We start from the raw sequence: 16,162 nt of genomic DNA, 5'->3' as shown, positions 1-16,162 counted from the left end.
GCTCAGTACCCTCACCCCACTCACACCCCACTCGCTCAGTACCCTCACCCCACTTACACCCCACTCGCTCAGTACCCTCACCCCACTCACACCCCACTCACTCAGTACCCTCACCTCGCTCACACCCCACTCGCTCAGTACCCTCACCCCACTCACACCCCACTCAGTCAGTACCCTCACCTCGCTCACTCAGTACCCTCACCCCCACTCACACCCCACTCACTCAGTACCCTCACCTCGCTCACTCAGTACCCTCATCCCACTCACACCCCACTCACTCAGTACCCTCACCCCCACTCACACCCCACTCACTCAGTACCCTCACCCCCACTCACACCCCACTCACTCAGTACCCTCACCCCCACTCACACCCCACTCACTCAGTACCCTCACCCCCACTCACACCCCACTCACTCAGTACCCTCTCCCCCACTCACACCCCACTCACTCAGTACCCTCACCTCGCTCACTCAGTACCCTCACCTCCACTCACACCCCACGCGAGTGTGCGCGTACACACGTGTACATGCGCGTGTACGTGCGCGTGTGCGTGCGCGAGTGGCTGGAACCTCGAGGAAGGCGGTGGCGGCGACGTCCTCATGCAGGAGCTCCGCATAGACGGCCGCCCACTGCAGCACGAGCCGCACGACGCGCCGCTTGGTGCTCAGCGAGTAGTCGGCCTTCTCCTGCTCCGAGCCCTGCGACCGCGTCGACTCGGCGTGGTACGTGCGGCGGCCTCGTCAAGGACACGCACGGGAGCCCCCTACTCGCGGTGTCTCGCCCAACGCGTCGCGCACGGCCGTCGCGCGTCGCGTTCGGTTCGCCGTCGCACCCGCTTCGGAGACTTGGCCGGCCGTACGCCGCCGGCGGGCGGCCGGCGGCTGGAGCTTCGCAAGCGTTCCGAGATGTTGAACGGCGGCGTTTTGTTCGGACGACCCCCCGGCGCGTGGAGCGAGACGCGGGAGACGTCACGCCGAAAAGCGCGCGGGGGCACGATCCGGAAAACGCACCGCAGAGCTCGGCTGCGCGACGGCGGCACAACAAAAACCTGCCGCGGTGACATTGCCCAGAATCGTCGCGTCAGACATCCAACGGGGACGGGAGCTTGTGATCGCGGCAGCAGGGCACAAATCGCGCGGGCGATGAACGAAGATCAATTGCGTCCGTGCCGATGCTCCGGTCAACGCCGGACGGGCGACTACGCACGAGGGCGTCCAGGAGACCCGGTGGCTGCGTCGGTCGTTACTCCACGCTGCTTGGCTTAACGCGTGCAATGACGGCGCCGATCAGGTGGAGAGTCTTCACCGTGGAGGATGGTTAAAACGCCGACGCGTTAATCGGCGGCGAGTGCGGGGCGTTGTGTCAACATGTGATGCAAGTGCACTCGTAGGTGGATTTTGACTTTTATATTCGGGGGGGGGGGGGGGAGGAAGAAGTTCGCTTTGTCCCTCACATTACGAATCGTGGGTGCATATAATAAAGAAATTTACATAATATAAAGAAATTTATTATAAACTACTAAAAATAATAATTAATAAAGGTGCCCAATTTGGGCGGGGCATTGCCCCCCTGTACCCCCCCCCCCACCCCTGCAAACTCCGCCCATGGACGCGCTGCGGGTGCAAGTGCGAGCACGGCTCGTGGATCAATGCGGACAGCGGGCGACGGCATTGACGGAACCTCTAAATGCAGCTGCGTTATTCAGTCAACTTTAAATTGATTTCAAAGAAGCCGCCGCGATTCGGCATCGGCAGCTTGCCATTCATCCGAGCTAAGCGCTCGGGACGGGCGCCTCTCTTGGACGCCGGGCCTGCTAGCGCGTCCGCGACGACTTTTATTTTTTTACGCGCGCGCCGCCATCGTCGTTGTTCGCCACGCGTGTGCGTCTGTGTGCGCTTGCGCGGCAGGGAAGGATATTGTCCCATGAGAGCGGGGCACAGCTGGCTGCTCGGCATGAACGCCACGTGGGTGAGCAGGAAGTCTCCCAGGAAGGTCTCTGCGAGGAAACACGGCGGGGGTGCCATCAATCTCCACGCAGAGCCAGGGGCCGGGAGGAAACCCGTGACACGATGCGCGAGCGCATTGCACAAGAGTGGCTCGCGCGATCCCAGCGGGACCGCAGCAGAATTTAAGGGAACACAAGTGACCCAAGTTAGATTAATCCCATTGGATACCAAGTCGCAGTTGTGTCTTATCGGTCTATTTCCATTGGATAATGTCATTCGGTGGGATTATTCAAGTAATGGTAGGAACCTGAAAGAAAGGTAGACCTCATAGAGAATGGCATGACGAGATTGGTGCCAAAAAGATGTTGCATTTCTTGAGCACACTGGCACAAGACTGAGAGGAAAGTGGAAAAAAATAACGCAATGTACAGTGGACACCTACGGGCTATCTGCCCCATGGGTCGTGAGGATGATGATAATAATTCACGTACAATCCACAATAGATTTTTTTTTTGGGTGAGATCGCAATCTACCCCAAAAAACCTGTATTATTGATGATATTACTCTTTGGTTCTTTCGGTAAAGTCACGTAGGTAGAAAAATAATAGACCACGACGTTCGATCGCAACACAAGCAATCGTCATCAGGTGGGACAACCACAGCAAGAAAAAACTGGCCTACTTCAGCAGTTTTATTTCTTGCTGTGGATGTCCCACCTGATGACGATTGCTTGTGTTGCGATCAAAATGTCGTGAACTTTTATTTTTTTATACCTACGTGACTTTACCGAAAGAACCAAGGAGTATGGATTCCTGCAGTCACGAAAGCTTCAAATCAAGATTGATGATATCGGTCGCGAAAGCCTACGTGTTAAACTCCACGTACAATGTTTTAAAGCGGATTACAAACGGTCGACTGCGGTGTTGGGTTTTAGAAGCGATGGAGCGCGCTGGTAGGGGAGGCGGCTACCCTTCGTGTCATCGAACTTGGTGTCGGGCCGCATCGTCTCCAGCAGGTGCTCGAGGATCTTGTCGGGGGTCCCTGACATCACCGAGTACCTGGGGCATGAGGAAGACACGAGCGCCATTCAGTGCTTCGCCTGTGCCCGGGCGCACGGAATGAAATGGAGCCTCTTGTTCGATATCCCCTCCCTCTTCAGAGCCAGCCCGTGGGCCCCTCTGGCCCATTGACCCACGGTGCAGTTGCACCCCCTGCGCACCCGATAGCTACGCCACCGGAGCCGGCAGGTGGTCAGCAGCTGGGTCCAACAGCGTCACGGCGAAAAGTTCACAAGCATCGTGGCTCACATTTGCCTCTTCAGCGTAGAAAGGGATGTTGAAGCATCGAAAACCGTCACCATGACGATGATGATTTACATTCGGTAACAAAACACCAGAATCGAATTCGGGATCCGTGTCTTTGGTGGTCACCGCACCGCTAGGTGGACCGCTCGTGTTCGCTGTGTGGGCATGGAACAATTCACATTTCAAAATGCAAACTTGATGTTGGTTGCGCGTGTGGATGCCCAACAGCGTTGAGTTTGTTGCAATGTAAGAATGGGTGCATCTGGGCCGGGCTTACTTGTAGTGCACCTGGGAGCCGCCCTGCAGGGCCACCCTGCCCCCCGACGGGATCTTCTCGAGCACCAGGACGTCTTGGCCGTGCTCCTTGAGCCGCACCGTGTTGGCCTCCACATCCTGCAGGGAGGGGGGGGGGGGTGCACACGGTGGTGATGGTCGCAGCGGTTAGCGTAGCGCAGTGAGTAATGAGCTGCACTATGCTAACTCGATGACCCAAGTTTACATTTTCGCTCGTGGCCAACACAAGTGCCAAATCTCTTAACCAGATTCTGGGCCTACCCTAGGTTGACTCAGCCTCTCACGAGTACCTTGTGCGATGTGTAAACATCGCCATTGGGGAGACAAAGGTGGCCAGGCATAGTGCTGGCCACCCACCCCCACGTGTGCCGTGTCGGCCTTCATAGAAGCTCGATAAAAAACACTTGCCCCAACAGTCTGTTAAGGCTACATGGAGGATCTTTGTCTTTGGTGGTTGCCGTACCGTAAGGCGAATGGCTGGTGTTTGCTGTGGGCGTGGAACCATTCTGCCCTCCTCCTCCCAGTGATGCCATTGTCACGATTTGGGATCATAATTAAAAACGAGAATCAATTATCTTGGCGACTCACCTTTAGCGAGTAATTTGTGTAATTTCTCATTTATTTTCGTCTCGTTTGCATAGTTTTGTTTGCGTCGTTAACCAAAAGTAACAGCATATTAGTGGGATATAATTGTCATTAATAATAAATATATAATCATGAAATGCATTATTTTATTTATGTATTATGGGTATAAGAATTGCTCTCAAGTACCGTAATTAATAAATGTCTAGCTCTGTACCTATTGCCGTGGTATTGATACCGATATTAAAATTGGCTCATTTCACATATGATGAATGGTGTTAATGCTTATTAATACCATTCATCCGAGGCCAGAGCCCTCATCCCCTGCCACCTCCTGTAGCCCAGATCTCTGCACTTTAAAACACCCCTAGAGATTGACTGCAAAGCGAAACATACTCGCAGGATTCGGTTGAAGTCCTCTTTGTCCACACGGAGGAAGTGGCAGTTGTCTTCTCGCAGGACAATGGAGGCCGCCCGAGGAGCGTCGTTCACCAGGGCCAACTTCCCAAAATCATCGCCTTCGTGGAGGGTGCACACAACGCCCTGCGACGCACACACCACCACGGACAAGCCTCCGTAATCCACCCGCCGCCGTACCTCACACATCCCACGGTGCCACGCCTTACAGGACACGTCAGCCTTTACCGGAGTCGGCAGACTTACAGGAGGCAGCCTGGAGTGAGAAGGGTGTTTGGGAAGTCTGCAAAACTATATATAAATTATTTTTTACTACCAGGTAAGGCCCACTGAGCTGTATAGCTCTTTTTCAGAAACGACCTGGCCACAAATGATAGCCCAATGAAGTGGCTTACCAAGTGGAAATTTCATAGCAGCCAAATACTCTTAAATGTATGTTTATAAATGTGGATGGAAAAACCGGAGGACCCGGAGACAACTCCATGTGACCATGGGGAGAGAGAACACGCAAACTCCAAATATACAGGCATCAGGGTCAGGATCGAACCCACAACCTCCTGTATACCGGGCGAGGTAGTTAACATCTCGCCACCGCGGCACCCGTAGAGGCTAGACACCCGCGAAACGCAGACTCGCGCACGCTCTTCTCTGCCACCCTGGCACTCATCTCCTCGTTCACACAAACATAATTCCAGAAATGCTCCACTGTGAACAAAACGGAGGCCTCTGTGGTCAGTGAAGTTGCGGCTTCCTTAAAACCATGAGCAAGATGGTGGCCACAGAGATGGCCGCACACAGGAGGAAGGCTTGCATTTCACGATCGCCTGCAGTGACCCTCAAGTGCACAGAAGTGCAACGCGCCACTTTCCAAGGTTTCAGGGGTGAGGGGGGGGGGAATCACCCCCTCCTCCCCAACATCCTAGGATCTGCCAGTGATTCTGCCATGCTAAAATCAAAATATTATATTTAGTTTTTTTTATATATATATCTAAATTATATTTCACATTCGTAATTGATGTAAAAGAGATGTTTAACATTAAATAATTCAACACAATGTTAATTTTACTGTGTTTTTTTTATTTTATATATACAGTGAGGGAAAAAAAGTATTTGATCGCCTGCTGATTTTGTACGTTTGCCCACTGAAAAAGAAATGATCACTCTATAATTTTAATGGTAGGTTTATTTAAAAAGTGAGAGACAGAATAACAAAAAAAATCCAGAAAAACGCATGTCAAAAAAGTTATTAATTTGCATTTTAATGAGGGAAAAAAAGTATTTGACCCCTCTGTAAAACATGACTTAGTACTTGGTGGCAAAACCCTTGTTGGCAATCACAGAGGTCAGACGTTTCTTGTAGTTGGCCACCAGGTTTGCACACATCTCAGGAGGGATTTTGTCCCACTCCTCTTTGCAGATTTTCTCCAAGTCATTAAGGTTTCGAGGCTGACGTTTGGCAACTCGAACCTTCAGCTCCCTCCACAGATTTTCTATGGGATTAAGGTCTGGAGACTGGCTAGGCCACTCCAGGACCTTAATGTGCTTCTTCTTGAGCCACTCCTTTGTTGCCTTGGCCGTGTGTTTTGGGTCATTGTCATGCTGAAATACCCATCCATGACCCATTTTCAATGCCCTGGCTGATGGAAGGAGGTTCTCACCCACGATTTGATGGTACATGGCCCCGTCCATCGTCCCTTTGATGCAGTGAAGTTGTCCTGTCCCCTTAGCAGAAAAACACCCCCAAAGCATAATGTTTCCACCTCCATGTTTGACGGTGGGGATGGTGTTCTTGGGGTCATAGGCAGCATTCCTCCTCCTCCAAACACGGCGAGTTGAGTTGATGCCAAAGAGCTCCATTTTGGTCTCATCTGACCACAACACTTTCACCCAGTTGTCCTCTGAATCATTCAGATGTTCATTGGCAAACTTCAGACGAGCATGTATATGTGCTTTCTTGAGCAGGGGGACCTTGCGGGCGCTGCAGGATTTCAGTCCTTCACGGCGTAGTGTGTTACCAATTGTTTTCTTAGTGACTATAGTCCCAGCTGCCTTGAGATCATTGACAAGATCCTCCCGTGTAGTTCTGGGCTGATTTATCACCGTTCTCATGATCATTGGAACTCCACGAGGTGAGATCTTGCATGGAGCCCCAGGCCGAGGGAGATTGACAGTTCTTTTGTGTTTCTTCCATTTGCGAATAATCGCACCAATTGTTGTCACCTTGTCACCACGCTGCTTGGCAATGGTCTTGTAGCCCATTCCAGCCTTTTGTAGGTCTATAATCTTGTCCCTGACATCCTTGGAGAGCTCTTTGGTCTTGGCCATGGTGGAGAGTTTGGAATCTGATTGATTGGTTGCTTCTGTGGACAGGTGTCTCTTATACAGGTAACACGCTGAGATTAGGAGCACTCCCTTTAAGAGTGTGCTCCTAATCTCAGCTCGTTACCTGTATAAAAGACACCTGGGAGCCAGAAATCTTTCTGATTGAGTGGGAGTCAAATACTTATTTCCCTCATTAAAATGCAAATCAATTGATAACATTTTTGACATGCGTTTTTCTGGATTTAGTTGTTGTTATTCTGTCTCTCATTGTTCAAATAAACCTACCATTAAAATTATAGACTGATCATTTCTTTGTCAGTGGGCAAACGTACAAAATCAGCAGGGGATCAAATACTTTTTTCCCTCACCATACACATAAATAAAAGTGTCTCAAGGATTGAGACACAAACTGTTACGTGGCGCAGGCCTGAGAAGCGAGGGCTGCTCTGCGCCTGCAGCGCCATTACCTTTCCATAGATGACGACGTTGACGGAGCCCTTGAGGATGATGTACCACGAGGTGCCCTCCTCACCCTGGTTAAACACTGCGGAGGGCAAATGCAACCGCGGGTCATTGCGAGCACTCGCACGCCCTTGAATTTAAATCAAGTAAAGTGGAGCGTCAAGAAGTGTTTAATCTGTGCGTGTTACCTGCCAGCGAATATGGATGAGAAACATTGACATTGACAAAGACATTCTGTTGGTTGGTTTACTTGAACTGTAAACGTATTCATGTCATGCTTCCAAAGATGGAATTTAGATGCAAACATCTGTAGAAACTGAAGAATAGTTGAAAGAAATGCAGATCAAGTCAGATAAACTGGAGTCACAACAATCTACTCATTTGGTGTCAAGGTGTAGTATGGGGAATAAAAAAATGCATTTAAAAGTGAAAATAAAAAAAGAAAACTGCCACTTTATGGGTTAAAGCATTGCTTGGAAGGACACGTGACCACTTACAGATGGTGCCAGCTTTGGCGTGGGATTCAAAGATCAGCACGCTGGCCAGCTCCCGCCTCACCTGCACCCACAGGATCGCACACACGCGCGGGACGGTGAAGCAGCGCAGTGCGGCACCACCTCCATATCAACACGAACCGCTCTAGCCCGAACCCCTCCAGATGAACACGAACCGCTATATCCATAACCCCTCCAGATGAACACGAACCGCTCTAACCCTAACCCCTCCAGATGAACACGAACCGCTCTAACCCTAACCCCTCCAGATGAACACGAACCGCTCTAACCCTAACCCCTCCAGATGAACATGAACCGCTCTAACCCTAACCCCTCCAGATGAACACGAACCGCTCTAACCCTAACACCCCTCCAGATGAACACGAACCGCTCTAACCCTAACCCCTCCAGATGAACACGAACCGCTCTAGCCCTAACCCCTCAGGATGAACACGAACCGCTATAACCCTAACCCCTCCAGATGAACATGAACCGCTATATCCATAACCCCTCCAGATGAACATGAACCACTCTAACCCTAATCCCTCCAGATGAACATGAACCGCTCTAACCCTAATCCCTCCAGATGAACATGAACCGCTCTAACCTGAACCCCTCAAGATGAACACGAACCGCCCTCACACCTAACCCCTCCAGATGAACATTAACCCCATCTAACACTAACCCCTCCAGATGAACATTAACCCCTCTAACCCTATCCTTGAAGTTGAACTCTAACCCCCGTTAACACTGGACCGCGTGACTCATTTTGTAAATAAACCTCAGCACGCGTGGGTTGTCTGGCTTCTCATGGTGTCAATGGCACAGTTTCTTAAGTAATTACAGATTTTGCATTAAATTCGTTTAATTCACAGCAATAAAAACCACAAATACTCATGCATACACCTCAATGCTGCTTCTGCTCGAATAACCTAAATGTGAAGCATCACTAAAAGTCGAGCGCAATGCTACCTAGTACCGCTCAGCTAATGCACGTAAACATTGCTCCGGGTAGACATACATTGTTTTCCATCCATTGAGTCTTCTGATAAACTTGAGCAGGATTCGGATCTGTGCACTCACCGTGATGGAGAGATGGGAGAGGGCCTTGATGTGAAGAAGCTCCTCATAGATTATCTCCAGGTCGTCCGGCCCCCGCTGACCGGGTCTGCATCGGTCATAAACAACCACGCTCACTTAGAAACCGTCCTGTATGCAGGACACCCATGCCCCTTGTGCCAATCCACTGCTGGACGAAGGCCTGCCCACGTTGTTTGGGCAAGCAGTAAGTTAGTTGACCACGTTTGGTTCGAGTGGGTCGAAGACGGCAACACATCTTCTGTGGATGGCAGTCACCCATCCATCCAAGTGCCTATCCAGGCTGAAATATACTGCTTAGCTTCCGAGATATGACGATATCTTACCTTATCTTAACGGAATTTATATAGCGCCTTAACGAAGGCGCTTTACAAATAATCAACAACGGTACGCGGGATAATAGGTTTCCCCCCTTTTTGCTGGCAACAAAACAGGTGTTAAGATGTTAAAACACCAAACTGAAACCTTTTACAAGGAATCATGTTCCGCACTGACCACAATGCTTGTGGTTAGAATGCAAAAAAAACGTACTCTGATAATATATGCATTGTCCCTTGAAACTGATTGGTCCACACCAGAGACAGCTTTCTTTTGAGCCAGAGGACGCCAAAAGGCATACGGTACACGTGTGAATGTAATGGTGAAAGAAGTAGATGAGAGGAAACAGTGGGCAAATCTGTGATGCGTGAATTCGGTGAAAGCGAAATTAATGACAGAAAATGATGATAAATCGATTGAATGAATGGAGGTTAATGAGGGATAGTTATGTAATGCGAATACGAAGGGGGAACAGTATGGGTGGTAGTTATGCGGGGGACATTAAGGGGTCGTGGGGTGAGCTAGGGAACAACAATTAACACTTTTTTCAAAATGTTCTTGCGGTGGCAATCAAAACGTCGTGAATATGAATCCCTGCAGTCGCGAAAGCTTTAAATGTAAACAATAAGAGAGGTTTGAGTGAGGAGCAGAAGTGAGTGAGTGAAGGTGACTGTTTCATGTGGAGGAGAAGTTTGCTCCAGGAAGAGAAAAAAAGTGACAGCGAGGTTTGAGCACACGGAGGAGGAGGAGGGACAGAGAGAGAGAGAGACTGGAAAGACTGAGAACGCGTGCATTTGTGGGCGTTTTGTTCTTCGGCGCAGAGCACCGATAAATAGCCAGATACACAGATACACAGGGATGTGCATTCGTAATGCTGCCAGCCCGACCACCCCCTAATGGTCGTCCAAGACTCGCGCGCGTGGGTTTCATTTGCCGTCGCAGAGAACAGCTGCCCCCGAATGCTCAACGCAAATCAGTTGCACCGCGTGCACGAAGAAGACTCGGCAGAAGAGCACCCTCCCCTGACTGCATGGCCTCCGCTCAGGGCGGTCAATGTCCCCTTCGCTAATTAAAGCCTCCGCAGTCCGAAATCCGTTTCTTCACGGAAATAGCCACACGGTTATTCCTCCAGGCAGCGGCAGTGGCAGCGGCATCATCATCATCACCAAGTGTGATCGCCTCTGCCTGGGAATTACACAGCATGACACACTGGCTCCGGCTTTCATCCATATTTCAGAGAGTTTATGTAATCTGTGTATGTATGTTGAACTTCTGTTGCACTGTACGCATCCAACCGTGCTAATCGGAGGTGCGTGGGTGGAGGGCCAACAATCTAAACACAAAAAAACTGGTTAATGAGGACAAAAATATGTTTCGGTGATACTCTCGACAGATTTTGTCAATGTCATCACAAGTCATGATCAATCCACTGCTGGCTGAAGGCCTCCCCAATGCGTCTCCATCTACCACGGTCCTGTGCATGTCCCAAGGGGGATATAATCCGGATATTTTTTGCTTTTAAATATAGGTTTGCATTAATGTGTGTGTATGTATATATATATAAACAACATTCCACGTATTTTCTATGGTAAATATTAAAACACCCCCCCCCCCCACCCCAAGTCCCTCGGATCTGCCACTGATCCTGCCATGCAATATTGTCAATTTTATATATAAAAAAATAGTGCGTAAATAGAATTGTACATTCGTAATTGATGTAAAAAGATGTTTGGCATGAAATAGTCCAACACAATGTTAATTTGACAGTTTTTTTCTTTTTGATTTAAAGCTTTCGTGACTGCAGGGATTCATATTCTTGTTTCTTTCGGTAAAGTCACGTAGAAGGGAAACAATAAAATAATAAAAATATAAAACAATAAAATTCTTATATAAATGATATATATATAAAAGTGTCTCATGGATTGAGACACAAACAGGTTAGCGTCAAGTGTCGAGGTTTGCAGTTTGCACTCCAACCACACAGTGTCACTCGGGTAGCTGGATATCCCTATTCTGCCTCGGGTGCAAAACAGGAAACATCACCGTCCGCCGGGAACACCGCGGGAACTGGCGACTGTTGGGGAAAGTGCTGCCAGCGAGCACCTGTGAAGACCACTGTTCCCAGACGAGGCGTACACACCTGACAGCTCAAGCTCTCAGCTCCCGGAAACAACAACCTCGCTCTCAATCCGCCACACTCTGCATTAACCACATGTACTTGTGGAAAAAACATGTAAACAAGCACGCTCCGATAATATTTGGGCATTGCCTTTGAAACCGATTGGCCTACACCAGAGACGGCCTTCTTTTTGGACTTGTCTCACCAGTGCTAGAGACCAGAGAACGTCAAAAGGCAAATTAATTGGCGCGTTGGGATTAGAGAACATTGGCGGGTGAGAGCAATTTTTTTATTTGGCCGTTGAGAAGAGTGGAGTAGGCTCGGGCGGGACTCGGCATGGCTAGAAGACGTCGACCACAAAGACGGAGCGATGGGAACAGGCTGTGTGCAGATGCCAGACGGACCGTTTGCATCGCAGAACCGTGAGAGAAGAGGCCTTGGTCCAGAAGTGGATTGATCATGGTTGATGACGATGTTGATCGCTCGTCAAAGCGTGCGTCGGTAAATTCGAGTGCATCAGTCACGAGAGTGCACGTGGGTCAAAAGTGGTAGAGCAATGATGAAGATCGCATCAGTCATCCGGTACAATCGTCACAAACAGTGTAACTCAGTAACAGCAAGGAGTGCGTTCTAAGAGAGTAATTTGGTGGTAAGTGGCACAGCACGAGGCCACATTGTTATGGGGACAACAAAACCACGCACGCGCTACACACACGCCCTACACGTCACACACACACACGCACCACACAAACACGCCACGCACACGCTCTGTATGCCACACACACATACACCACACACACACTCTATACTCCACACACACATACACCACACACACACTCTATACTCCACACACACATACACCACACACACACTCTATACTCCACACACACATACACCACACACACACTCTATACTCCACACACACATACACCACACACACACTCTATACACCACACACACATACGACACACCCCACATACATACGCTCCACGCACTATACACTCCACACAACAACGACCTTTGCCACTTAGTGTCGTCACCACAGCGCTTGTGCCAGGCTAGGTGCACTTTGAGGCCCCGTGAAGTGTGAATGGCTTGCTGACAGGAGGTCACAGGAGAGACCCAGGTCTTTTATGGGTTTACTGACGGGGAAGACTGGCAGATGCACCACTTGTGCTCCCCACTGTACCAAATGGCTGCATTTTATCCACACGGTACTCCCACTCGTTGCTTCTCTGCACTCCGTTGTTGTTGGAGGGCGACGGCCTCCAAATGCCAAGTAACGTCCACTGCTACCAGTCATCTGCAAGTCCAGTTAGTGCCACGTCTTTCTGTCCAGCATCAACTCCATCTCTCCTCTAGTCCGTTGGCTGCCCATTTAGGCCCAAGAGAAGCTGCTTGGTCATGCGGTGCCCGGGGATGCGGGCGACATCACCCAGCCAACGCAGCCTTGCCCGCCAGCAAAAACTCAATGTTGGGACTGTGTCCAGATCTTGACACTACACACAACAACCGCCATTCGCCACGAAGTGGCGGTGACGTCACCACGGCGCTTGTGCCAGGCTTGGTGCACTTTGAGGTTACGTGAAATGTCGAAAGGCTCGCTGGTGGGAGGTAACGGGACAGACCCAAGTCCCATGGGTTGACTGACTGAGATGACTGGCAGATGCACCACCATCTGTGCTCCTCAACAAAGACAAGGGTCCCCCTATAGCCTTAACAGACTCTTGGGAGCAAGTGCTGTTAGCCAGCACCTTATAACGGCTCGGAAGGCACACAAGGGGGTGGGTGGCCAATACCATGCCCGGGCCGCCTTTGCCAGGTACTCATTTGAGGCTGAGTCGAAGCAGGGGAGGCCCATGACTGGTTCAGATAGTCGGCGTTGGCCGTGAGCATGAATCGAACTCGGGTCGCTGGGTTCATAGTGCAGCACGCGCCAACCGCTGTACAACTGCTCCCCACACACACACACACATGCCGAGCGTGTGGCGCTGCGCCTGCGACTCACGAGCACTGACCGAGTCAACCCACTGCACCTGGGTCTCTCCTGTGACCTCCTGCAGGCGGGTCGTTCGATACTTCACGTGACCTTAACGTGCACGTGGCTTGTCACAAGTTGCCGTGGTGAAATGCGGTTGTTGTTGTTGTTGTTGTGACTCACGGCTTGCGCAGGATCATCCTCATGAGGGCGTCGGGGCCGAGCTGCGACAGGAGGATGAGCGTCTCCTGCAGCTCCTCCTCGCTCTCGCGCAGCTCGTCCACCAGGGGGAACAGCGGCGTCTCCGCCTCGTCCTCCAAGAAGCGGTAAAAGAGCAGCTTGTCCTGGAAGTTCTGCTCCTGGTCGACTATGTGTGAGAGACGACACGGGACACGGAGCAAAAACGTCGCCGCCGGTCGATTCATTTTAGCGGAGACACTTGTTTGCACGGACGAACTGCAACAAGGAGCTGTGCAAGCCAACCATAAATGACATGAACACTAAGAGACAAATAATTAGATACCGTGTATAATAGCCTATTAACAGACCGTTAGGGCAAGTGCTGTTAGCGAGCACCTATGAAGGCTGGAAAGGCACTCGAGGTGGTGGGTGGCCAGCACCATGTCCGGCCGGCCTTATCTCCCTAGTGGCGATGTTTAAACACCGCACAGGTATTCATTTGAGGCTGAGTCAACCTAGAGGAGGCCCAGGACCGATTCAGATAATAGTGACTGGTGTTGGGCGTAACCGGGAATCGAACTCAGGTAGCTGGGTTCGTAACGCAGCGTGCTAATCGTTGCACTGCCGTTTCCACTTCAATAATTTTGTTTTTAGTTTGTTTGGCACAGTACAGTACTCATTTCAAATGTGATGCGTCTATTTTTGGTTTCCGTGTACCTAACCCCATTATTTTTAGGTCAGGCTTAAGTATTGAATATCGCGGATTTTGCCTTTCATGGTACTTTACAAGAATGTAACCTCCCCCCCCCCCGCGATATTCAAGGGTCTTCTGTAATTAATTCCTCGCCAGACATGTTTGGAATTCCTGGCTTTTGTGAAAAATCACCAATGAAGTACGCGTGGCCGGAGTAAAATAGAGGAGAGCACTTGAAAACAAAAAACTTTTCTTGTTGATCTGTTTGGTCGGTGATCAACAAGAAACAGGGGTTTTCCTCCTCCCACTCACAGCCTCTCCGCACAGTGGGGCCCCGGTGAAAGAGACTGAAAATGTCACCAGGGCTGTCCAATCTCCTGCCTCTTCAATGGCCCAGCAACCCGGTGCAGTTGCAGTGACGACGATGCTGCCGCCACCGCCGGCCCACTCGATTGGCGCGTGACCCGGCCCCCTTAGTCGCGCGCGCGCGCCACCTCGGCTACGCCGCCACCGGCAACGTCTGCGACGACCATTACCGTGATTGAGGACGCCCTCCTCCAGCAGCACCTGCCACATGGCGACGGCCTGGGTGCGCGCGTGCACGCTCGGACTCTGCTGCATCAGCCAATCGACGAGCTCGGCCCCCACGCAGCACCGCCTGTCCCACAAACACGCACGTACGCACGCCAAGACGTAATTAAGATCTCCCGTATAGCCTTTAACAACAGGCCGTTGGGCCAAGTACTATGGACCCTTTTTTGTTTTGACAATTTTTTTTTCTTTTACCAAGTAAGGCCCACTGAGGTGTATGGCTCTTTTTCAGATGCGACCTGGCCACAAATGATAGCTCAACGAGGTGGCTCGTCACGTGGAAATGTATAGCAGCTAAATACTCTGAACGCACGTTTTCGAAATGTGGAGTGAAAAACCAGAGGAGCCAGAGAAAAATCCACGCGACCACGGGGAGAGAGACACGCAAACTCCATATAGACAGTAGGCGTCAGGGTCGGAATCGAACCTACGACCATCTGTATACCAGGCGAGGTAGTTAACATCTCGCCACCGCGGTGTCCAAAGTGAAGTTCTGTTCGGGAGCACTTATTAAGACTGTTCACGGAATGCGAAGGGTTGGTTTGCGAGCACCATTCCTTTGTCTCCCCAATGCTGATGTTTACAGAACACACCAGGTAATCGTTCAAGGTTGAGTCGACCTAGAGGAGGCCCAAGACCAGTTCAGATATTCGTTGCCGACGTTGGCTGTCAGCGGGAATCAAACTCGGGTCACCGCTGATTCGGAGCACGGTCCCGCTAACTGATACACTACCGCTCCCCACACACATACATTTAAATTAATCTCAAATGGTTCCAACCTCAGCATCATCAACACCCGTGAGATCATCTCCATCAATGTTAACGTCAACATCATCATTAGCTGATACATATTTTGTATAAAAGTGGCTAAACTGTGTTTTTGTGTTTGTCCGTCTGGAGAACTCCTCTTTGAGGTGTCATTTGAAAGCTCATCTTATGTATCTCAGGTCAAACCTATTTCACAAAGAGACTTTGGATCTAATTCAGCTCATCAGCCCTGATAGCTGCTTATCAACTCTGCAATAAGTCAGCAAATGTCGCAGTCCCATTTCAAAACCATACACTGGATACGTGTGTGCGATTGAGTGTCAGCAAGCACAAGTGCCGGATTATCCCAGTTCAGTTATTCTGCACTTGCTCTATTACTATAGTACCACACTGCCTTCAACTTTTATGAACGATTGGGTGTTTACGGTTATCGATTTGTCGTATTATTTGGCTGTATATCAAATGAAAAAATACAATTACTTTACTATGCAAGTAAAAAATTGCGTTTTAATGTTTATGTGTTTTTTTAATTTATTTTAGGGCCCCTTTATAACATATGCCACAGGCCCCGCACTAGCTTAATCCGGCACTGGTC

The 16,162-nt window shown here is 50.1% G+C and overlaps 1 protein-coding gene across 12 annotated transcripts in view; it reads right to left on the bottom strand.

Moving 5' to 3' along the window:
• RAPGEF4 (Rap guanine nucleotide exchange factor 4) overlaps positions 1 to 16,162 on the bottom strand; it is an 88,409-nt gene that overhangs the window by 12,072 nt on the left and 60,175 nt on the right. For all 12 annotated transcript variants that reach the window (XM_076059829.1, XM_076059825.1, XM_076059824.1 and 9 more), the window contains 10 exons: positions 14,745 to 14,866; positions 13,518 to 13,701; positions 8,905 to 8,989; positions 7,825 to 7,885; positions 7,333 to 7,409; positions 4,523 to 4,669; positions 3,528 to 3,643; positions 2,916 to 3,004; positions 1,918 to 1,996; positions 570 to 726 (listed from right to left, as the gene is read on the bottom strand). In XM_076059829.1, coding sequence (XP_075915944.1) covers positions 570 to 726; positions 1,918 to 1,996; positions 2,916 to 3,004; positions 3,528 to 3,643; positions 4,523 to 4,669; positions 7,333 to 7,409; positions 7,825 to 7,885; positions 8,905 to 8,989; positions 13,518 to 13,701; positions 14,745 to 14,866 — 1,117 coding nt within the window. The remainder of the gene's footprint in view (positions 1 to 569; positions 727 to 1,917; positions 1,997 to 2,915; positions 3,005 to 3,527; positions 3,644 to 4,522; positions 4,670 to 7,332; positions 7,410 to 7,824; positions 7,886 to 8,904; positions 8,990 to 13,517; positions 13,702 to 14,744; positions 14,867 to 16,162) is intronic.

The sequence above is a fragment of the Petromyzon marinus genome, chromosome 4 (assembly GCF_048934315.1).
Source record: "Petromyzon marinus isolate PM22_M1 ecotype Great Lakes invasive population chromosome 4, UKy_Petmar_22M1.pri1.0, whole genome shotgun sequence".
Taxonomy (NCBI): Eukaryota; Metazoa; Chordata; class Hyperoartia; order Petromyzontiformes; family Petromyzontidae; genus Petromyzon; species Petromyzon marinus.
Note: the sequence above shows the minus strand (reverse complement) of the source record. Positions and strands in the feature narration are given on the sequence as shown.